At 34.2% G+C, this 25,358-nt stretch overlaps 1 protein-coding gene across 8 annotated transcripts in view; it reads right to left on the reverse strand.

Moving 5' to 3' along the window:
* The window catches only part of celsr1a (cadherin EGF LAG seven-pass G-type receptor 1a), a 141,741-nt gene extending 119,633 nt beyond the window's left edge, over positions 1-22,108 (reverse strand). For all 8 annotated transcript variants that reach the window (XM_073947235.1, XM_073947236.1, XM_009300462.5 and 5 more), the window contains exon 1: positions 18,424-22,108. In XM_073947235.1, coding sequence (XP_073803336.1) covers positions 18,424-21,940 — 3,517 coding nt within the window. In that variant the 5' untranslated portion in view covers positions 21,941-22,108. The remainder of the gene's footprint in view (positions 1-18,423) is intronic.
* Between the last annotated feature and the right edge of the window lie 3,250 nt (positions 22,109-25,358).

The raw sequence follows: 25,358 nt of genomic DNA on the forward strand, positions 1-25,358 counted from the left end.
GGAATCAATTGCAGAAATAATATGGGTTTTATTAATAATAAAATTAAGTAAACAGCAAAAGAAACTACCCCAAGGGAGAAAACATTAATAAAAAAAAATAAAATAAAATAATCAAGGCAAAATAGACTGAGCAGGCTGGCAGGGATCAGGACTGGAACGATGACAGCACAGGACAACTCAGACGATGAACTGGCACAGGACAGCAGACATGAGGAGAATATAAGCAGAAGTAAATTAACACACAAACAGGTGAACATAATAAACTAATAATGGGTTAACAAGGAGCGTGGAACTAGACAATAGACGGGAAAGCACATGACACAAAAAGACAACACCAGCCATGTGCTCACATAAAACGAGACTAGAACAGGCAGCCAATGAGAGAACTCATTAACCATCTGTTCCCACCCCAAGACAACACATAAGCACAACACTTAAAGCATACCACAAAAGCATGCGGCCACAATGTAAACATTCAGCTACATCCTTAGATCAAACCAACAGATGCACGACACGAGCACACCTGACCGTGCGCTCACACAAATGCAACCCGCATGTTTCAACTACGCGCCAACTAAAACCGAAACCAACTAGATGGAGACGCTAAGAATGAAACAGCGCAATGTCGACAGATTAAAACATAAACACGAGTACAAGAGCACGAGTCCTAAGCATGCATAGACCCTGTGCGCCTGCATCAATGACAGAATACACAATGACAGGTACACAATGACAGAAAGCGAGTGCTCGACCTGAGAAAACTCAAGCCGAGCACCACACACAGGACAAGACAGAGCTAGTGTCCGTACTCTGCCACCAAAAACAAGAACTTACAAGGCTGGAGTGGCAGAACCCTGACAACTGGAAGTGCGCTCATCAGCGGATCGCTCATATGTTAGCTTATCAACGTGACTTTGAAGCGCTCCAGTGTCCCTGTGTCTGGGGCTAAACTCAGTAAACAGCAGTGAGTTTGGTAAACCGATGATCTTCATGACCAATCCCAGTCATTTATGTTGAGCACGTAAACACAATGGCAAATGAGCACTGTTTAAAAACCAGCACTCAAATGTTAGCAGGAAATTTATTTATTTATTTATTTTTATTTTAGTATCGATTGGTTTTAAATTCCAGTACCGTGACAAACCTAAATGAAAATAGATTTGTTTAAATTGAATTCATTACAATATATATTGAATTCAATTGACTGATTTAACTGTAGTTTTTACAGTTTATTTTTCAGTTTCATGTATAAATAAATAAAAATGTCTGCAAATATCATTTACAATTATTCCCCTATTTTTATTTTTATATATAAAAGTTTATTTTATGGTCAAAGCTATGATGTTTATGTGTGTTTGCATGTGTGTTTGTGTATGCATTTGCATATATGTGTGTAAGTGTTTGCAAGAATGTGTAAGCACGTGTGTGTTCCTTTTGAGCACCAAATAAAGAGCAATAGCAGTCAGTTTTGAACTTGTGGGGACCAAAAAAAGTCCTTACAAGGGTGTGCATGTGTGTGAAAAACAGATGACCTCTCTTAAGAGCTTGAGTGTTAGTAATGATAAGGCTACACAGACCCTATAGCCATAAAACCAAACGGTTTAGTCCAGATGTGACCTCCATGACCTTTTTAGGTAAATGTCATTGAGAAGAGCAGAGATTATCACCCATGATCTGTTTTAGCCAAAAACCCTACAGCAGACCAACACCATAAATCACTTTACTTTACAGCTCTTCCTTTTATAACACATCTAACTGATTAAAGTAAACAGTATACAATATATTTAAATGTGTCATAATAAGAAATGCACAAGGTTTGGTTCAGAAATGCAAATTAGCATCAACTAATCATAACAAAAATAAAATTGAAAATAGATTATATATAAAGCCTATATGTCAACTATTTATTTGTAACAAAAAAGATTTTTCATTTCTCCTTCAGCCATCCTTGGCATTCAAGCGTACCAAACCAGCTTATCATTAGGGGCAAGAGATAAATAAAATACCAGTCCTGGCCAAGGTTACCATGGCTCACAGATCATTTTTCCAAATAACACGGATTAAGAACAGAACAGAGAATAGCATTGTGCGAGAATATCTGCCTCCATCATGAAACAGAACCTGCTTTAATGTAAATGTAATTTAAGACGGCGACCTCATGTTTGGCTGTGAACGTTCAAGTAGAAAGGGTTTTGTTTTTGAGCGTCGTTGTGAGGTGAGAAAGGTCGTGAACGAGATGGTTATGTTGACTGTATAATCAGGGGGAGGGTGAAACCATCCCCCCTGTAGGAGGTGACGGTCCTTCTAAAAATTGGTGGCTTGACACCTCTTAACGACAAGACAAATTCAGTACATCTTAGGTTTGCTAAGCTTAGCCTGGAGGTTCAGAAAAGTACAAAGTGCATCTCAAAATGCACAAAAAGACTGAAATGCAAAACACCCTGCAGGCTTCTCATGACTTTTGGTTAACCAACAACTTGACTTGTTAGTGGCTGGAATGTCACATTTTTTCCCAGTATTTCCATGTTGTCGTGTTGGAAAACAGCTGTGAAAGATACCGTCTTTCAACATTTTATAGAGCTCACTTCAGTGAACTAATATTTATAATGGTAATGATAAAAACTTTTCCAAACTATTTTGTTTCCTGTGCCTAAAATTAACTTTTCCACTGGCATGTTCAATTTATTTGATTTTCTTTTACCAAGCAGAGCCTGACTGGTTCTCATTCATAAAATAAAGCCAGAGCAAATAAGTGACGTCAAATTGTTCGTAAAATATTTCTTATTAGAGCTGAACGATTAATTGAAGTGTGCATCTTGTCAGTAAAGCTGGTTCTATAATCAGCTGTAAATCTCCAGCATGTGAGTCGTAGTTCATGAGCTATGTTTCCATCCAGATATTTTATGTGCATTTTGGAATATTGGATAAAAAATTGCCTAATGTAAACACCAATCTGCGATTACTGAAAATGTATGCGCACAGCTGAGTAAGATAAACGCTTTACCCAAATAGAAAAAAAATGTGCATAAACTATGATTTAAACATTTTTCCTGGATAAAGTAGAGCATAAAAAATGTGTGTGTGTTTTTTTAAAGATCATGTGATAAGAAAAACTTGTATGATTGGATGACATTAATGGACAAACCAGTGGAGCGACCACATTGCAAATAATGTCTAAAAGTGTGCAATAGCATTGGTTTTGTATTATCATAATATTATTACTACCTCCAGAACTGTCACATTTATTGCGTTTCATTTTCCCAAGTAATTTATTATAAAAGAAAAAAGGCCCTCAGTGGTTTCTCTAATAACACTAAATACCTTTTTGCTTTTTAATAATTTGCATCTTTGTCTGGAAACAAAGCTGTTAACAAACTATGGAAAATCATGTCCATAATTACAGATGATTTAAACTCAAGATAATTAAATAAAGAAGAATCATCTATGTTGCAGCTTCAGCTGAAAGCATGTTATACAACAAAGTATGTTCACATGTTTTTACTCCAAACTCACTTCAGTGGAGTATTTAAAATAAATTATTTTGTGAGATGATTCCATAGTCATTTGATTATTAATCAGATTGAATAAAAACAAGCAGTTAAATCCTTGTTTTATTCAACAATCTATACGGCTATTTCCTGGTTTTCTTCAAGGGTGTTTAGAGTGTCTGTGCTGAAGAGTGCCTTCTAGACTTCAGAGGAGATTTACTACTAATCACAGAACCATGCTTCCCTGAAAAGATGTGCATGGCAATTACAGCTTTTGATTGATCACATTTACAATTAATTTCTATTTCATTCAGATATATTCTGCAGCCTTAATTCTTTGTGCAAATTTTTTTTTGAAAAAATGATTCTGCAACAGTTCTGAGATTTTCTAAATGCATTGCTATTCTCTGTTAAATTTATTCTGAGCTTTGTTTTTAACAGCAGGTGGTGCTATATGCTTTATGAACAGCCTTACTCTGCTTGCCTCTAATTCCTTACAAATACCACTTGAACTTACAACAATCATTAATAACTTTAGAAAAGGTTTAGCTAGATTACATAAGAGTTTAAATTATTCAATGTGTGAAATAAACAACGCACAAGTGAGTGTATGCCTAGAGCGTCATCATCAACAGATACCAGAGAATAATATAGAAACATCTTAGAATCAATTTATTGAATTTCTACTAATTTCTAAAACACAATTCTACCAATTCTTAAAAAAATACTGATTAAATTGCATTTCTTTAAATAAAAAATTTTGAGTTTTGCATTTTTAAATTTTGTATTTCTACATTCATCAGAGTGATGTAATAGTACCTACAATGCACAGCTTATCGATCTGCTGATTTTTTTTTACCACAACACTACTGATTCGTAAATAAAATGACTGATTAAATAACAATTCATTAAATGAAATAAAATTCTGAGTTTCTGTGTTTCTATATTTATCAGAGTGATGTAATAGTACCCACAATGCATAGCTTAAAAACATGCTGAATAGCACAGTATCATTTTTCATTACTCGTAAAAGAGCCTAAACACTCCAACAGCAAAAGCATGTCGCTCAAACTACTGAAGCAGGAAAGCCAACATGCAAGTATTTGTAATCAAATGCATTCTGCTATTATATAGTGCCATTGTCATACACTGGCATTAACAATGCTATAGAATTACAGACCAGCTATTAAAGAAAAGAATGTTCCAGTTCAAGCATGCTGAGGAAAACTCTCAGAAATGTACAAATCGAAAGATTGAAAAGGTATTTTATTATCCTTAACCTGCTTTGCATGGATGGCCTTTGGAGTATTTCTACAAATGTGCTAGTAGTCGGTCATCAGTGGACACATGTAATGTCACACTTTTTGGCCGTTGGCTGAAATGGATGCTTTTCTAGCTCCTTAGTGTCAAGGACAAAGACATCTTTTATGTGCAGCAGAATAGGGTCGGGATAGAGCGGAAAGTGTGTCGTGTTACACGCGAACAGGTTCCCCTTCCGACTTCCAGCCGGTGAAAAAAAAAAAAAAAAATCACAGATCTGGATTGCGTAGGAGTTTAAATCTAACCCCTGAGAATGAGACCTCCACTTCACCCAAGTTCACAGGTCAGAATGATTCAGTTAAAAAGCGCACCTCTATGACTAGATCAACTATCCAGACTGCACAACCAAAGATCTGTCCGAACAAACAGCCATTTAATCCTGGGCGAGAGTTCGGTGTAGACTTAAAGAGGCTTAGAAAAATCGTACAATCATTCTTCACTGAATACCGCCTTTCAGTGAATCAATGCTTTGTAGGATTTCTTCAAGAAGTTTCAGATGTTAGGTTTGAGGACGAATTGCGATTGCATGAAGATAAAAACTAGTTCCTATAGGAATTCGATGCAAAGGGTTGTAGGACAACATCAAACATCTGTGACGTTTCTGAAGAACACAGGTGGAATAACTGTTAAGATCTCAGTAGTATCGCCTAAAGGAAATGCCGTTTTCTGAGAAGCACCTAGATGGAGGTTTTGGGGCATAAAAAAGCCTGTAATTTATGATCTAATTTGCCTCCATTGTACCGGTCAAGCTGGATGTGAGTTGTAGTTCCAAGAATTTCACAAGATAATCACCCAATTGCAGAAATGTGTGTTAATATTTGCTACAATTACACTTACAAAAACGCAGTTGAAAAATAAAATGCTCTTCCTACGTTATATTAGGTGTGCTTATTGTGTATGGTATGGTTCACGCAGTTCTTATACTAAAAACAATGATAACAAAGATTGATATATGGATGGATGGAAAATAAAAATGTATTAAACAATTGTGCGCACAATAAGTTCCCTTTATCAAATTATTAATTGAAATGCTGATACATAGCACTCAATTTAAAAGTAGCTCTTAAATATTGAGGAAAAAAGACACAATGAGGTCTAAAGCGTATAGGAGTAAAAACTAGATGGCAATTGGTGATGTCTTGGATCAAACCCAGACATAAAAAAATAAAGTCACTGTTTGGATTTATGTAATTAAATATAATGAGTATATTTTACTCTTCTTGTAGTGATCAACAGGTTTGGTTTGTGTCAAAGTCTTCTTTCATAATTTGAGCTTAATGGATTTAGGAATCGACATCTTGGAATGTGGCCATGGGATACATCTTGTGACAATAATTATTAAGGAAATAAAAAACTAGGGTTAAAGATTACATTTTTGCCAAATATTTAACAAGCAAAATGTATTAAGATCCATTCACAGACTTGCTTAATTTTGCTAAACTTTTGTTTTGCAGGAAAAAGTGTGATTATGAATTTTGATACATTGCATGTTTTTAATTAATTACTCATTTTGTTTAAAAAACACTGAATAATTTTAGCAAATTGCTAAATCAAAAGGCCAATAAATCTTTGAACATCTGACCTTTTCAGCTTTGGTAAGTATATAAATATATAAACATTGAAAGTTTTACCTTGACACTAGAAAAACAAAGTGATTTATTAACTATCTGTAAACTTATTTAATATTTTACTACCGTCACTCTCATGTGAAACCGGTAAAAGCCAGTTACGATGCATATGCACATTATGTGCAAGAATACCAGCTACTGAACTACCCACAAAGTACTGTTTACATTAAGCAAACTCCACCCAAGAGAATTACATTGATACTACAAAACCAGAAAAGTTCCTTCAAGAAGAACAGAAGCTCTACAAGCTCAATTCACACAACTGAATATATGAAGCAACACAACTTTACATGAAAGAATTCATTTTCTTCACTAAGTATGTATAATTCTGCGTTAAAAGAAATTTGAAATAAAGTTAGAATAAAAATAAAGAAAATTAAAATAAAGTTTTTCTTAGTTGTAAAAAAACAATATGGTTGTTTTAAGGCTATCTATAAGCCAGTGTGCATCAAAACAGTGACATTTAGAAATGGAAAACTATACAGTTAAAGTCAGAATTATTAAACCCCCTAATTATTAGCTCAACCGTTTTTTGTTTTTTTTCCCAATTTTTGTTTAACTGAGAGATTTTTTCAACACATTTCTAAACATAATTAATAACTCATTTCTAATAACTGATTTATTTTATCTTTGCCATGATGACAGTAAATAATATTTTACTAGACATTTTTCAAGACACTTCTTTACAGCCTAAAGTGACATTTAAAGGCGTAACTAGGTTAATTAGGTGAACTAGGCATGGGTAATTAGCTGTTATTGTATAATGATGGTTTGTTCTGTAAACTAGCGAAAAAATAGCTTAAAGGGGCTAATAATTTTGATCTTAAAATATTTTTAAAACAATTAAAAACAGCTTTTATTCTAGCTGAAATAAAACAAAAAAGACTTTCTCCAGAAGAAAAATATTATCAGACATACTGTGAAAATTCCCTTGCTCTTTTAAACATAATTTGGGAAATATATATATAAAAAAAAATAATAATAAATAAATACATTTATTTATTAAATAAATAATAAATAAAAAGGGTGCTAATAATTCTGATTTCAACTGTAAACATCTAACGCTTGCAGTTTATCACTTCCGACTAAATGAATGAATTATTTTTTAAAGTCATCTCATACTTTAGTTTCTCATTAAATCTTCTAACCAAGCAAATGGCACAGAACTGTGATTAATAACAGAGCTCTTTTTTTAAGAGGAAGAGCTACCTCATGTCCTGTCTCCACTTCATCTTTCAGTTGAGATTACATTAATTTGCCAATAAAAAAAATTCACTTCACTAGACTTTTAAGTGTCTTGCAATGGCACACTTCAATTGCACACTTCCATTGTACGTTACTATAAACAGACTTTTGTTTATTTTAAAATAAAAGAGAGTTTAATTAGATTTCAGTGTGTTTTGAAACAAAAACATCCCATTTCGGTTTGCAAAAATAAATAAATAAATAAAATAAAAAAATAATCTATAATGTATAAGCAACTGACATTCATTAACATTAAAAGTGTATCTATATTTCTTAGTACGAAAACAAAAAAAACCAAACAAAAGCATATAATTAGCTTACAAAGGCTCTTTCTAAAACACACACTGTAAAAAATAGCTGGCTTCCACACAATCAACTCGTTGTTTTTTTTTTACAAAGTTAAGTGAATTGAACAAAACAATCAAGCTAAAAAAATAATAAAAAAACAAGAATTGTGTTATTTCAGCTAAATTTAAACAAGTATTTTAAACAAAGTTTTTTGAGTGCAACACTGGGCCATTTTTTCACGCACGCTGCCCTCGAATGACCCAAAGTTTGAGCGTTTATTGTTTGGTCCTCTTGGCACCAATTGGGGATCTCGTCACTGTCTCTGTCTTCTCTCTCCACCTTCAAATGAGCTTGCAAGATTAAACATGAATCAAATTCCTTTCCCGCTCATTTAACAGAGATGCAGACAGCTCGCACTGTTATTTTAGCTTAATTATTGTTCGGCTTCCCCAGCTTCTAAACCGTTCTCTCATATCAGGAATGTAAAGGAGGAGGATTTCAGAGCTTGCCCTCTTTAGAAAACAACGCTTTAGACCTTTAGAAACACCAACAAATCCTAAAGAAACGTGTGGTTAACCAAAATTGCTAGTATCGGATACAGCAGAAGCCATTTGTCTGTCTGTTAATAAAGGACGGCGTAAAAGAGGAACTGCAGCCGAAAAAAAGACTATCAGGAGAACAGTGCTGACACAGTTTGCCTTGGTAATCTAACAACACTTGGAACAGAGATAGCAATGGAGGCAAAGTGAAACATTTCGGGAAAAAATTAGCTTGTTTAATCTGTACAGACCTCCAGACTTGTTGTTATGTCTGCCCGAATGTCAGCAACGGAATCTGAAAACACCAAATATCCAACACGCTCTCATGTCAATTTGTATTAGAGCTCCACAGTGCTGGAAAAATATGCAATGTTGTTGAGTACTGCAATAATGATATTTCTTACAATATACGATATATATTACGATTTGCATAGTAGCATTAGCTATGTGTTTTAATCATTTATTTATTTAATGATATTCAAATAAACATGTAGAAGACATTATCTATTTAATTCTTAAGAAGGTAATCCAATTATTTCTAATTCTAATTAATTCTAATTCAGACTAAACAAAAATGTGTCAAGGTGCAAACATTTAGTCTTTAAAAAACTATGAATGAGTCAAAAACTATTCTCACTCTGATTGGCTGTTGTCATTTTCCTCTCTCTTTTCACAGCTACCACCAATAGTGTTTACATTCAGCTCTGATTTCACCTTTGAGATGCTCCAGCCAATAGCAAAACAGTAACTACTGGGAGGTGGGGCTCAAGATAGTAAGACATCATCTGGTTGGTCAAATTTAGATTATCAATGCATAAAATTGTTAAAACTGATCCCACATACTGTTACGGCGATAACGATATTTTGCGATATATTGTGCAGCTCTAACTTGTATGCAGAACAGCAACTTATGGGGAGATGAGGATAAAGATAGCAAGGCCCCATCTGATTCGTCAAATGTACATAAACAACCAATAAAATAAATGTCATTTATCACGTCTGCGATACGTTTATCACACTAACTATTACCACGATAATGATACTAGTGGAATATATTGTGCTGCTCTAATTTGGATGCAGAACAGCCACCTATGGGGAGATGGAGATAAAGATAGCAAAGTCCCATAATCTGATTCATCAAATTTAGATAAACCAATGCATAAATTGAATGTTATTTTTCATGTGTCTGCAATACTTATATCACATGTACTATTATTGTGACAACAATACTTTTGCGATATATTGTGCAGCGTTAATTTGTACCTACTTTAAGGCTTGGTAAATTAGATATTTATTTAGTATGAAAGCGTTGATATGTTTTATAAATCATACGTTTTCATAAGATGTTCCCTACAAAGTGTCCAAAAAGTAAAATAGTAACTTTTTTTTAAAGGCTTTAATTAACTGGTGTATGGATTATACTGGTATATAATCATTAACTAAATGAAAACATTATCATGGAAGGTAACGTAACTTGAAAAAACTAAAATAAATATATATTCAAAATATATTCGAAAAATGCTCAAATGCAAAAAAAAAAAAAAATCCTGATTTTAGTTTTAATTAATTAGTTATATATTTATAACTATATATAATTTAAAAACTTTTTATTTATTTTTATTTGCAGTCCACAGCATGAGTAAACATTTTAGCCATTTCTCAGTGAATATAGACTATATTTTGGTGCGCTTAAACAAAACTGTTGTATTATATCCATTAAAATAAAAGTAAACATCTTTAGACATGGCGATATTAAGGCTGTGCAATTTAGCCTAAAATCGAAATCTTGATTAACTGAACATTTTAACTCGACTAAGATTAATGAACAATTATTTTATTTATTTATTTTATTGTTTGCCCCATAGTTAACTGATTTTAGACATTAAAAATGCTCATGTATTACAAGTGAGAGATTTTTGAATGAAGGGTGTTTTACATGATTTTAAAGTAATTAAAGGAAACACATACTATCTACTATCTCTGATTGTTTATTGAACATCAAAACTGAACAACTGAAATTAAACACATCGCCTTAAACCAACAGTTATTTTTTTTTTTTTACTAAAAAAACAGAAAATAAATAAGTTGCACTTTTGGAAACAAAATTAAACATTTTCTCATATTAAAGTAGAAAATAAGCAGTATCTCTTCTAAATAAATTAGCTCTTGTATATCATGTAAATAATATTTTAAACAGTGCATTTCTTAAATCTTCTGTAAACACATATTTTAGTTTAAATATAAATTTATATATATATGTGTGTGTGTGTGGCGCAGCTTTCACTCATCGTCAATGTAATGCGTTTTTTTAAAGATGCGCATATATGTGAGCTCGTAAAGGCTGCGCCGGACCATACCTGAGTGGGGTTAAGTGACTCCACACATGGTAGGGAAAGTAACTGAAAAATTAGACCTGAAAAAATTAGATTATAGTTTCTAGATGTCGATATCGACTACTTTTCAATGAATCACCCAGCCCTAGGAAGTATTATATATTTTTATTAAATTTAGAAATATTTCTGTTACAAAAACTCATCGATCCGCTTAATTAGAAATGCGTTAATCCCATGGAGGCAAAAGGGTTGGCTTGACAACAGATTATTATGCTTTTGGAAGCTTCAAAATAAAAGCCACTATCACAAAACCATTAAACAACATGGAAGAACTGGGGTTCAAGTGAAAAAATACTGGTAACTATGTAGTTCATCTTAAAAAAACACACCAAGAATTACTTGAGAGAGAAGTTATAGGGTAATTTTCATTTTTTGAACTTCTGGTTTAAATTTGAAATAACTTTTCATTCAATCATCATAAAGAAACAACACAGATGACACTTTCTTTTAGCTTTTTAACTATATTTATCTATTGAGTAGAAAGCTGCCCTCCTATTAAGCGCAGTATGTTTGACAGGGCAGTGTGTTTGACCCACAGCATGTCTGTGATCTCGCTGGGTCAAGGGTCATGTGTAGAAGAGGCTGAAGGACAGTCACACCTGCACTGAAGAGATCTCTTCAGTTAATGCCATGCAAATGACAGAGGACAGGACAGTGCCAGTTCTACAGTTATTAAAGCCCCTGTCTGCCTGTCTCTCTTACAGCTGCTGTGAGCATGTCAGAGAGCAGATCTGAGGACACAGCTGGCCAACCCAGTCCTGACCTCGTCTGCTGGCAAAACACATGCGGACACTGATTCTACAACTTAGAAGTATTCATGCAGATCGTTCAGGATAATAAGCTCAGAGGATTTTGTACATTTGGCCTATATATTATGACGCAGCGTGACTCATGACAGTCATTTTCAAACAAATTACTCCGCTCATTACCCAATTTACCCACAGGTAGTCCTGAAGGAAAACTGACAGCTGCTGGATTCATAGAAAGTGTCAATGATTTCTGAGTTTTATACAAACAATGGGTATTGTGTTTTCATTAAAACACAGTTTAATCAGTGAAAACATATCGTTCTCCTTATAGGCTAAAACAAATCTAACTTCCATTCTTTGTAACAAGTGTTTATGTGTAGCAGTGCCAAAAAATTTAAATTTACATTGATAAACACATTCTTGATTAACACCAGTGCTTTCCACATAGACTTTATTTGAGCGAGCCGCCCAGGTATATTAATGGCTGCCCAAGTATATTAAGTGACACATTTTTTTTTTTACTATTATTATCATCCTTTTACTCCACCCATTACAACCAAACATCTGTGATTGATTAAGTAGTGGAAAATCTTCTCTCATTTACCTGTTTCATTATGTGTGCACGAGACCTGTCATCACTCCCAAAGACACTCTCTTGTGCTCTGCAGACCCACAGAGACGTGCCTTTTTGGGACTTAAAAGTCGCCTGGTCGAGGTTTGTAAATCTCTTCAAATGTCTGGGATTCAGCTTTTACTTTTACTTTCTAAAGATCTATGCATTTTTGCAATACCTATTTATATAAGTCGACTTTTGCTTGGCTTAGCACGAGAGGGAAACATAAAAAAAAAGAAAATTTATTTTAAAAAAATTTATATATATATATATATATATATATATATATATATATATATATATATATATATATATATATATATATATATATATATATATATATATATATATACACATACACACATTTATACATACATACATACACACTCACTTTGACTATACTCAAATAGGATGAAATGACTGGTCTAAACTGTCTCCAAAATATATGAACACCATAATTAATGGTTAATCAATGCCTTATTTAAATAATCTATATGTGTTAATGTTGTAGTTAAAATCATTTTTAAAGATATTGTCTGTTTTTTATTCCTTTTTCTGTCGTTTATTTCTCATTTGCTGACTATTTTATTAATTTGATAATGGTGATATATTACAAAAGCTATTTATTACACATATCTAAAATCCTTTGGCATTCAAGTTTGCTTTGAGAGAGAGAAGCAGATTTGACCTGTCAGTGGGTGCACATGAGTTCTGAATAGCATTAAAGTAAAATAAATATTGGATTTCTTTTTATTTCAACAGTCATTTTTTACTTTAACCCATTGAAAAGAAATTGTGTATAACAGTTTCATAATAAATAAAAATATTGTCAAAAATTTAATAATGTTTTGTTTGTCGCATATAGTTAACTATTTATGTAATGTGGGTAAAGGGTGTGTTTTAATCCAACTACCACTTCAAGTATATTTCAAACCTGTTGGAAGCATTGAACACAATGTGGGGCTGTGGGTATATATACTTTGTTGGGACATTTTTGCCTACACCAATGTTTCGTTTCAGTGTAATATATACAAAACTAAGATTTCACTGGCCTGATCTGATATATAAAGTCTGCCATTCTTTTAAATTACAAAAAGTTAACAAATTGTGCACCTATTTTTTTTTTTTACCTTAAAAAAACACTTCTAAAAAATCAAGTCACAAGTTGCTTGAGTCAGTTATGACATAATAATATTATTCCTTTATTATTTGCACTTTTGAAGTAGCAAATCATCGAAATGTTTTAATATCGGAAAATATTTTAAGTTCATAAATTAAGCTGATTATTGAATAAATGAAGTACAATAAAGAAAAATAGTATGCTTAAATGAAGGTCATTGGGTTACACTTACTCTATTTGTAAAGGTGCACCTTTTATGTTTATACAATTACTCCAGACCGCACAACCAGAACGAATAGTATGAAAAATAAATCATAAATGGTGGCTATTTTTAAAATTATATTTTTTAATTTACATTTTTATAATTGTACAAACTCCTAGAATTATATTAAGTTACAATTCATCACCTTAGAATTGTAAGGTTCTATCTGACATTTTGGTCAAAATTGAGTTATTGACATATTCTTATGAAATGACAACTTCTTTACATTAATGGAGTTTTTTTATTAGTTGTTTAAATTTTAAGACGTTTAATTTTAAAAACAAATGTTACACACATACTGTTTGCTATATGGAATGCAAAAACTTTAAAGCTCAATATCTCAAAATCATTAAGAACACAGATAGAACCTTATAATTCCAAGGTGACGATTTGTGGCAGAATTTCATACTTTTGAATCAATTTATTTAAATCAAATTCAACTGTTTCGTTTATTTTTGCAGGTAATGTGAAAACTGTTACAATCCATTCGGACTTGATTATATATCTGCAAACCTCAACATAAAATACTTTTCCTAGCATATGAAGCAACGTCCTCAAGTGAAATACAAGTTCAGAGAGTTTAGCAATGTGGAACAGCCCAGGTATGTGCATCCTGCAGCACTGACTAGGCTTTAGTCAACTACATGAGCAGCAGACGCAGTGGCCCACGGGCAGAAGCTCACCCTGCTGTAAGGGTCTGCGTGTATCGGCAGGTTCACCTCACTGACTCCAAAGGGTGAAACGAGGAAGAAGCTAAAATCTAGAAGTGATGAAACGCCTCCCTTTTTCTCTTAAAAGTGGAATATTAAAGGGACATCTTTTTTTTCGGAAACAGATTATTTTACAAGTTACCTAAAGTTGAACAGTTCATTATATATATATATATATATATATATATATATATATATATATATATATAAATATATATATATATATATATATATATATATATATATATATATATATATATATATATATATATATATATATATATATATATATATATATATATAATTTTTGAATCCATTCAGCCAATCTCCAGGTCTGGAGTGAGCACTTTTAGATGGATTAGCATAAATCACTGAATCAGATAAGACCATTAGCATTTTAATTAAAAAATAAACTATTAAAAATTAGTTTTGATATTTCTTCTATTTGAAGCTTGACATTTCTGTAGTGGCATCTTGTATTAAGACCGACAAAAAGTGAAAAGCAGCAAAGTTTCCTTGAATATTATGCCGGAATAAAGTTTAGTATCTAGAAAATACCAACTTTTAATTTTCCGTCAATCTTAGTACATGATGCGACTACAAAAGAGTCAAGCTTTTAATATCTCTGAACTCTATTTTTACATTTTTATTGAAATGCTAATGGTCTAATCTGATTCGGTGGTCTATGCTAAGCTAAGCTAAAACAGCAGAATCTGCTCCTATTAGACACTGAGATCGACTGCTTGAATAAAAAAAATATATAAAACTTAACTGTTTAACGCTTTTTAACTTGTTAAAATAGTCTATTTCCAAAAAAAAAAAAGTCTTCCTTTAATATATCAAGAAAGTTACATTTCACCAGGCTAGCCCCATCTTTCTAGAGGTTTTGACAGATGGCTTATCACGGGTATTGATCCGATGAAACAAAGCAAAAAGGAGGAAGGCTATAAAAAAAAAGAACCATCATTTTGCAGAAGACTCCCCTCAAATGTGGAAAAGGCTTGTTGAATGTTAACAGACAAAGATAAGAGAGATTAGGTTACTGCTCAAACACACAGCCCTCACTCTGTCATGTTTGCTGTGCAAACCGGGGTTGTTTTAGGCTAGAATGGCCCTTGTTTTGACTAGGATGTTAACTTGCTTTTATCAGGGACATATCTGGGACTTCTTGTGTTTCTGCATGGCTTGAATAAATAATTAAAGATTAGTCGATAGGAGAAACACCTGTTCAGGAGGGAAAGATAACAGTGCTTTTATAGTCTTACAATTGTGAAGAAAGATAAAAATGTGAGTGAATTGATATCACTCGAGTAACTGGTTTACTTTTAGTCTGAGATGTTATTTAAAGAGATAGTTCAGTCACACTCAAGGGGTTGTAACCTTTCATTCATTTGTTTCTTCTGTTGAACACAAAGGAAGATATTTTGAAGAATGTTGGTGGAAAAAACAGCCACTTATAGTAGGTGAAAAAATACTATGGCTGTTTTTATGCAACATTCTTTAGAACATCTTCATTTGTGTTCAATAGAAGTCGTGTGTGAGTAAGGGATGGCAGAATTTTCATTTTTGTGTGAACCTTTAATTTAACATCTCTGTCTTGAGGCAACTACATTGTTAAATAAAGAAAGGGCATTTTTGAGGGTCAGATTACCAAATTTGCATAAAAACGTAAGCTATCCTTACCTACCCTCTCATGTTTTACCTCCAAAACACAAATAAAGATATTTACAATTACAATTATAATTATATTTATATTTACATATATTTATATTTACTATATTTACAAACCATTAACAATCCCTTCAATATAGCAAGAAATTGGTACTTAAACTACAGTTTTGCCATTTTGTCTCCCTCCTATCTAAATTTGTTCATGAATATTTTTTTAACATATGGCTAAAACCATTCATATAGATTTATGTCCTTTTGGCCTAAGTTTTGGTTAACTGGACTTAAAAGGGACCAGAAATTTAAAAAAATAAAAATCTCCATTCGTGTTTCAAGGATTCAAGGAAGTCTTAAGGGTTTAATAAAGAGACTAAATGATGACAAGAGTGTTCCTTTTGGTTAAACTAATTCTTTAAAGTTGGTTCTAAATCAAAATTTACAATATTTAAGGAAAACTATAAAATCCCTTTTGACTTATCTTTTGAGTGAGATGCTAATGGTCTAATCCAATTCAATGATCTATGCTAAGCTAAGCTAAAAGTGCTCCCGACAGACCTGGAGGCCGGTTGAAGGGATTAAAACAAATTGTAAAACTTAACTGTTTAACTCTAGAGGAGTTGTAACAATATCAGTGGAGTGTTTCTTTAAAATCAAGCCTAGGGCTCAGTCACATGTTTTCCCTTAAGGCTCGTTTCCTTTTCCCTGGACAAGAGGTGAAAAGGTCACATAAGCAGTGTTAATAGCTACGTAACATCTGACATGTCCGAGGAATAAAATGCATTAGCTTATTAGACACCAGAGAAAGAGATGTGTGTGGAATTGGAGGGAGTAACAGAAGGTGGGAACTGCTACGGTGATGGAACCCGGTGTGTCTTTGTCATGAATGAGAGAGCAAGGCATGAATGCGGCTCATTACGACCCCAACAATGACCATGAGCATGCACATTTAGATGAGCAACGGTAATCAGACTGACAAAGACACCACCGTAAAGCCAAAGTACAGACAAGAGAGCTGTGTTCTGGGAGATGTATTTGAATTGCAAGTTGCAAATTAACAGGAAGAGCGGCATGTGGGAGGGATAAAAGAAAGAGAGGAGAGAAATAGAGAGAGAGAGAGAGAGAGAGAGAGAGAGAGGGATGAGTGTGAGATATGAGAAGCTGATGCCATTTGAAGAGGGTGGCTGTATATGCGAGCGTGGTATAATCTAGCACTGCCAGAGATAACTGGCACCAGTACATGCCACAAAGTTAGTTCAAAGTGTAATTTAAATCAGTTTAATTCATTGTATACTGAAATTTAGAACTAGTTATTTAATAATGTTCACTCCAAAAATAAAATAACTACTTAAAATGAACTAACACAATTCTTGAGTTTTTTTGGGACAACTTAATTGTTTTATGAATCAATTACATACACTTAATTAAAGTTTTGGGACAACATGGAGGAATTATGTGAAACCCTGCATTTTTACAGTGTTGGCTAAGTACATATAAAATATTTAATATAACACACATTATTATAAAATAATAATATGTAATATATAATATAATATGTATAAATAAATAATGTTTATTAATTTAATGTATTATTTAAGTGTATTAGATATATATATATATATATATATATATATATATATATATATATACACTTAAATAATAAATTAGATAAATAAACATATATATTAAATATTAATACATATTATATTACATATTACTTTATAATTAAGTTGATTTTATATTGAATGTCTAATAAAAATGTATTTGTAAGGTTAATACACATTTATATTTATTTAACACCATTTAAAACATTATTGTATAAAATTATTATTGTTTTGCATTGCATAAACATTTTATAAAGTTAGATTACAACTAAGAATTAATGACATTTAAAAATTTCTTAAAATAAATTAAAAGATTAAAATGAGTAGCAGTGAGCGGAATATTTGCTTTTAGTAAAATCATTCTTCTAAAACTGCAGAGTCAGCATAATGCTAAGAGACAATTCATTCAGCATTATAATGTGATTATAACACACTAGCAGAATAATGTAATGTAATAATGTAAATGTAATATAATCTGAATAATGGTGCCTTTAAAAGTAAACCAAAGAAACATCCTTCTCCCACACAAACGACTCTTGCCTTATTCAACATTTCTAACAAACACCTCATAAGCAGAAGAACTGGATTATGATTCAGCCTGCAGCAAACACACGCCAAAAAAACATGCAGCAGCTCCATTATTCACATCAACCCTGCATTTTAAAGTGATTTATAAAACATTAGTTTATCTCTGTCAAAAGACCTGTCATTTACCTCTTTTTGATTCATTTTTGCTTCCAAGGAAGAGAGTGAAATACAAAACAAAAACACTTCCAGGCAAGATGAAAATGCAACTAACCTGTGACAGAAACCTTCATGGTGGCCTCCAGAGGTCTGTTGTTATCCAGATCTTTGCTGAGTTTCAGCTCTCCTGTATCAGGGTTTAGAATCAGCAAACTCAGCTCATTTCCTTCAATGAAACTATACTTGAGTTTATCTGACACGTCTGGGTCATGGGCAGGCACCTTTCCTATAATCCCAGATGGAAAGCTGTTGGATTTGTTGGTGACGTAGTTATTAAAAATAATCTCGAAATTCTGCAGGACGGGATCATTATCGTTGACGTCGATCAAACGAACGTGGACCGTTGCTCTGCTCACCAGAGGTGCAGATGTAGCCTGTACGACAATGACATACTCCTTTTGGGTCTCGTAGTCCAAATCCACAAGCGCTTTTAAGTCTCCGGTGAATATATCCAAGTCAAAAACCTCAGGGATGTTTCCTTCAACAATCTGGTATAATATCTGAGCGTTGGTTCCTTCATCCGGGTCCATAGCAGTAATTCGGGCAACCACTGAATCTACAGGACTGTTTTCCTTGACATCGATATACAGTTCATCCTTCTCAAACACAGGTGCATTGTCATTGATGTCCAGTACGGAAACCTGGATCTCCACCGCAGCTTTGAGAGGAGGAACTCCTCTGTCTACAGCATAGGCCCTCAGGTTATACACTGGAACGTTCTCTCTGTCCAGTTTCCGGTGGGTTCTGATGATTCCGGAGTATTGCTCAATCATGAAGTCTCCTTCTCCATCATCACCACCTTGAAAGGTGTAGCTCACACGTCCATTAGACCCCGAGTCCCTGTCAGAAGCTGATATTTGGAGCACGCTGGTGTATATAGGGGCATCTTCAAACACGGTGCCCTGATATTTGTCCCTTCCAAACCGCGGAGAATTGTCATTGGCATCCAGAATGATGATTTCCACATAGGTGGTGTCGGACTTCTGAGGAATGCCATTGTCACGGGCTATGATGGCTAATGTGTAGGAGGCTTGATCTTCGTAGTCGATCTCCATCTGTGTTGTGATGGCGCCCGAGTCTGGATCGATCTTAAACTGTGGGACGTTGTCCTCCATGATGTAGGTGATACGTGCATTCTCTCCTGTATCCTCATCTGTGGCACTGATGACCACAACAGTTGATCCGATGGGTTGGTCCTCGCTGAAGGTTTGATGGTAGTTGGCGTTTTGGAACACGGGTCTGTGAGTGTTAGCATCGGTTACGTTGATGAACACTTGTGCGGTGTCAAAGCGTGTGCCGTCAGAGGCGGTGATGGTCAGAACGTATTGTCGTTCTTGCTTGTAATCTAACGGCAATGCAAGTGTGATGAGTCCACCTCCACTTTGGCTGGTGATGGCAAACCTATTGCGTGTATTTCCACTGGAGATTTGATAAGTGACTACACTGTTCACATCACGGTCCAGAGCTGTAACAGTTAACACACTTGTCCCGACAACAGCATCTTCGTTGATTTTCAGGGAATACATCTTCTCAGTGAACGTAGGGATATTGTCGTTCACATCTAGGACAGTGATGCTAACGCTTGCTGAGGATGACATCACTGGAACTCCATTATCTCTGGCCTCCACTCCAAAGGTGTAAAACTCAGTGCTTTCCCTGTCCAGCTCATCACTCACAGTTATCCATCCAGTGCTGTTGTTGATACTGAAAGGGAAGCCTGGAGTGGTGTCTGTGAGGCTGTAATCTAACCGGGCATTTTCGCCTGAATCCGAATCAATAGCCTGAATGTGAATGACAGAATATCCAATGGGGACATTCTCTAAAACGGTTGCTTGGAAAGGAGTGCTTACGAACATGGGAGCATTGTCATTGACATCCACTACTTGAACCACAACGACTCCTGTGCCGTTAATGAGAGGAGGCCTGCCCCCATCCTGGGCCTTTATGCGTAAATTATACTCTCTGATTGTTTCGTAGTCCAAAGGGTTTATGACATCAATGGCTCCAGTGGGAGTGTGTATAAAAAACTGACCTTTTACATTGCCACTGATTATACTGTAATGGACCCTAGCATTATTGCCTTCATCTCGATCTGTGGCTTCTACCTGGGCTACTTTAGTGTTAACGGCCACGTTTTCAGGCACCTGGACCACATATCTTTTCTCACTAAATTGAGGATAGTTGTCATTTTCATCTTCAACGGTGATGTGAACTGTCGCAGTAGCACTGCGGGGCCCAGGTTCCTTACCTTGGTCACTGGCCTCTACAATCAGCTGATACTGGGCCATAGTTTCTCTGTCTGGACGCACCTTAATCTTGACCAGTCCATTCCAAGAATCAATTTCAAACCCAGAATTAACACCTTCCTCGTTCATAATCCTATATATCATGTTTGCATTGGATGGAGCGTCCCCATCTGTTGCCCTGACCGTAATGACCTCAAAACCAACTTCCACGTTTTCTCGTATCCTCACCCTGTATTCGTTCTGCTCAAAAACGGGCCCGTGGTCGTTGGTGTCACTCACTGTTATTGTGAGGTACGACGTGGCTGCACGTTTGGCAAAACCTGCAACAGAAGCTGTAACTTTAAACACATGAGTGTCTTTAACTTCTCTGTCTAAGGGCTGGGCAGTCTCGATGCTGCCAGTTTGAGGGTCTATTCGAAAGAAATCGTTAGAACGGCTGTCGAAAAGCGCTTCCATTCCATACTCAATCTTTCCTGCTTCACCGGGGTCGCTGACAGTCGCTTTGAGGGTGATGACGCGCGTCCCCGCAGGCTCGTTTTCGGGCACTGAAACCTGGTAGTTCGATAACTGAAACTGAGGCACTGAATTCGCGGCTCGCTTTATTCTCTGTTTTCTTGGATTTGTTACATATGATAATGAAGTTTGGTCTGAGGTGAATCGTAGTTTAAGGCACACAAAGAAGGGCTCACCTTTAGAATCGAGAAACGAGCAGCGAATTGTGCTTTTAAAGCGCCCCAAGTTCGTCTCCAAACAGTACGCGTCCTTCACAAGTAAAGTCCCGTTACGCACAAACACATTCAGTTGGTCTGAGGTGCAAGAAGAAGCAAAAACAGCAGAGTTTCTTGTGAAGACAGGCAAATAATCCTCAAAATGAATGAGTAAATCACCTGGAGACAAGCAGGAAGTTAGTCCTGAATTATAAATGTAGTCCACGTTGATATCAGGCTTGGTCTCTCTCTTCCTTTTAAATTTGAACACGCAGTTTTGCCCGTGTAGAAATACATTAAAATGTGTCTTAACAAGTCCTTCAGTTGTTAATGATTTGATTTTGAAATAAAGAGGCAGCGCGCTGTGCGGGGCGCGCGCACAGTCCACCTCTCCATTTAAACGCACCACTCCATCTCTCCAATCTACTTTAATAAAGTTCCCAATGTACTTGGAAGTTAAAGTCCAGTCTATTTTATAAGTCCAGCCCGGTCCCAGTGACAAATTGGCAAGAACAGCTCCTGAATGTAAAGTCTCCGAGAGGTGCAAGTCGAAACATCCCATGAGAGGAGCGCAGAGGAGAAGGTGAACCCATAATAACCAACACATTACAAGATCCATGGTGTAAAACTCCGCAAACAGGCAGAAAACACGTCAGCTCTCCTTCTGCCGGCACGTCGACCTTCTTCTATCCTTCATTGTAGCTTTTTAACAGCAGAAAACACAGTTTATCGAGGTGGTATCCATGGAGCCAAGTGACATTATCCACGTTAAGTTTTAAATGAGAACAAAATGGCTCCGAGTGTGCGCGTCTCTCCCCCCGCGCGCGCACACTCACACACACACTCTCTCTCTCTCTCTCTCTCACACACACACACACACAGTCATTAACATAAACCTGCAGTGCACCTCTTCACGGGACTCAAGAATAACTCTCTCATGGAAATTCAACTATTGTTATTCACCGCTGCACTTTTGGTGACTTTTACGCCCCAAAGTAAACGTGAGAACTGAACGCTCTTTTTACAAGTTTAATACAACCGTCCGAGATGTGGAAGCGAATGCTTTCGCTATAAACGTCGGTATAGTTTATTTCAAGCGACTTCTTGGTTGTTTGCTTCGGTTATCGGGTAAAGTTTTCATCTCTTTGTCTCTTAAAGTGGACATGAATTTGCAACACGTGTTTAAATCGTTCCATTTACAAGCGGCTGTAAAGTAATAAAGGCATCAGGGCTGGACTGAGTAGTAAAACCAAATTACGCATGAATAAATAACTAGGCTACTTATGTGTTACAAAAAAATACGAGAATTAAACAATGACAACAATGGAAGCATTGTCAAAATTAAATGTTTCCTAGCCCCCCAAGTTTTGCGAAACGTCTGTTTAAAATAAGCTATTTAAAATAGCCTAAGTGTGGTGCAAAAGGAAACACAACATATTTATTAATTGTATAATTTATTTTACAGTAAATAATTACCACCCATTATTTTTTAAGTCATCTATTTCTGTTGCACATGTCAAAATTATTATCTGTTACCATATTAGTAAAAAAATAAAAATAAAAAAACGGATAATAGGCTATAAGAGAATACTTTGCTTGTATTACATTTACATTTGCTTTTATTAATTATCATAACATAGGCCTACTATATGAGACATGGTAATTAATTATCAGTGTCGGGCAAACCAAAAAAGTAAAAAAAAAATATATATATATATATATATATTACAATGTTATTATGCCTATTATCTTACTCAAACACAAATTCAGTTATTTTATTTTAAATTTTTTAAGTGATTTAAGATTGTTATATATTACTTTTTCCAAACACTAGTTATTTTTTATTGTTTGCCTTATTCATTTTGAATTCTACTTATCATGAAGTGCTGATTTCCGATGTACCGCAATATATACGAAAAACCAAGCCTTTCTTCTAAACTAATATCATACTCCGCTTTATATTATTTATTTACACAACTGTTTAAATATAAATAAAAACAGTTGGTTTCATTTTAAAATCTTGATTTAGCCTAATCAGAGGGTAATAATGCATTATCTATTTATTTGTTGATAAAATATAATTGAAATATGTTTCTTTCTCGTTCATTTATAGCAATTGTTGAATTGATGTGTTTTGCACAAGTCATTAATAATTATCTCACGCCCTCTATTGGCACAAACATTTTTTGTCGTTTTTTAAAGTCGGCTGTATTTCAATCATTGCAAAATGTATATCTTAAAATCATTATCCATTGCCTGCAATATTAAAAGCAAATATTTTAACAGACAATATACTATCAGAGAATATTTTTCTTTGTATGACATTTACTTAAATATCTCACAGGCTATTGCTTTGTTTACTTTGAAAAATATAAGCACTGTTTTCTGATGTCCCGCAACTAAAAAACAAGAAAATAAACACATTTACTCTTAAAATATGAAACTGTGATATTTATTTTCACAAATACACTGTTGAATTAAGTTGGAGAACAATCATTGAAGAAAAACACTTTTAATTAAAAAAAAATCTTTAGCTTAATCAGAGCTTTTATTATTTTATTAATATAGTCCTCAGCATAAATGAGTACACTTCATTTTAAAAACGAATGTTTTTCATTTTTCATTTCATTCAAAAATACTACATTTAAATTCAAGTGAAGTATTGCAACAAATAAAATACAAAACTACAAAAGTTCAACTAAATTTTATATTTTGTTTCTTTTGATTTTTCCTATATTTTATATTCATTCATTCATTTTCTTTTCGGCTTAGTCCTTTTATTAATCTGGGGTCACCACAGCGGAATGAACCTCCAACTTATCCAGCATATGTTTTACGCAGCGGATGCCCTTCCAGCTACAACCCATCTCTGGGAAACATTCATACACACTCATACACTTAAGACAATGTAGCCTACCCAATTCACCTGTACCACACATCTTTGTACTTTGGGGGAAACAGGAGCACCTCCACACAAAAACGCCAACTGACCCTGCCAAGGCTCGAACCAGCGACCTTCTTGCTGTGAGGTGACAGCACTACCTACTGCGCCACCCCCCTATTTTATATGTTTTAATTTAATATTTTCCCCCTATAAAGTTGGCTGTACATATTTTTGGATTGTGATATTCAGTTTTTGTTACATTTGTTCCAGATCTGGCTTTAGTACTAACTAATCTAATGCATATACACAAATATAATATTGAAAAGCATTACAAAATTTACATTTGAAAAATGGATATTTGAGGGGTGTACTCATTTATGCACGGTATACTCCAGCTGATAAATTTATTTTGTTTTATTTTTTTAACTAAAACTTCGTATAACATAACTTTTGTTAATGGGAATTGCTGGTGAGTGTTTAGCTGCAACAGCACAGTCCTAAACGATTCGCTCACGCCCTCTACTGGCAAAAATAAGCGCTTTACAATGTTCTTAAATAGAACGTGAACACAGCGCAATATTTGTTTAAAATATTGCATAGATCACAATGAGGTGAACAGTAAAGGCACTATAACCATTTACATCAGTTCTGAAAACAGAGTAATACAAATATATTTGTTTATATCGCTAAAATCAATAAATAACAAATTTCCAGACACAGTGAAAGTCTAAATGATCAACGCCCCTGTGGAATTTTAGTTATTTAAAAAATATTTTCCAAGTATTGCTTAAATAAAGAGATTTTTTTCATTAAAAAAAATAATTATATATATATATATATATATATATATATATATATATATATATATATATATATATATATATATATATATATATATATATATATATATATATATATTATAGGGGCTAATAATATGGACCTTAATATTGTTTTACAAAAAAATTTAAATCTTTTTTTTTCCAGTCAAACTAAAAGAAATAAGACTTTCTCCAGAAGTCAATAACTATAAAATAGAAAATAAAGTAAAAAATTTCCTTGGTCTGTTAAACATAATTTGGAAAATATTTGAAAAATAATAACAAAATTCACAGGATTGTAAATCATTTTGGCTTTAATTGTAATTACAACAATA

The sequence above is a fragment of the Danio rerio genome, chromosome 4, assembly GCF_049306965.1.
Source record: "Danio rerio strain Tuebingen ecotype United States chromosome 4, GRCz12tu, whole genome shotgun sequence".
Lineage (NCBI taxonomy): Eukaryota > Metazoa > Chordata > Actinopteri > Cypriniformes > Danionidae > Danio > Danio rerio.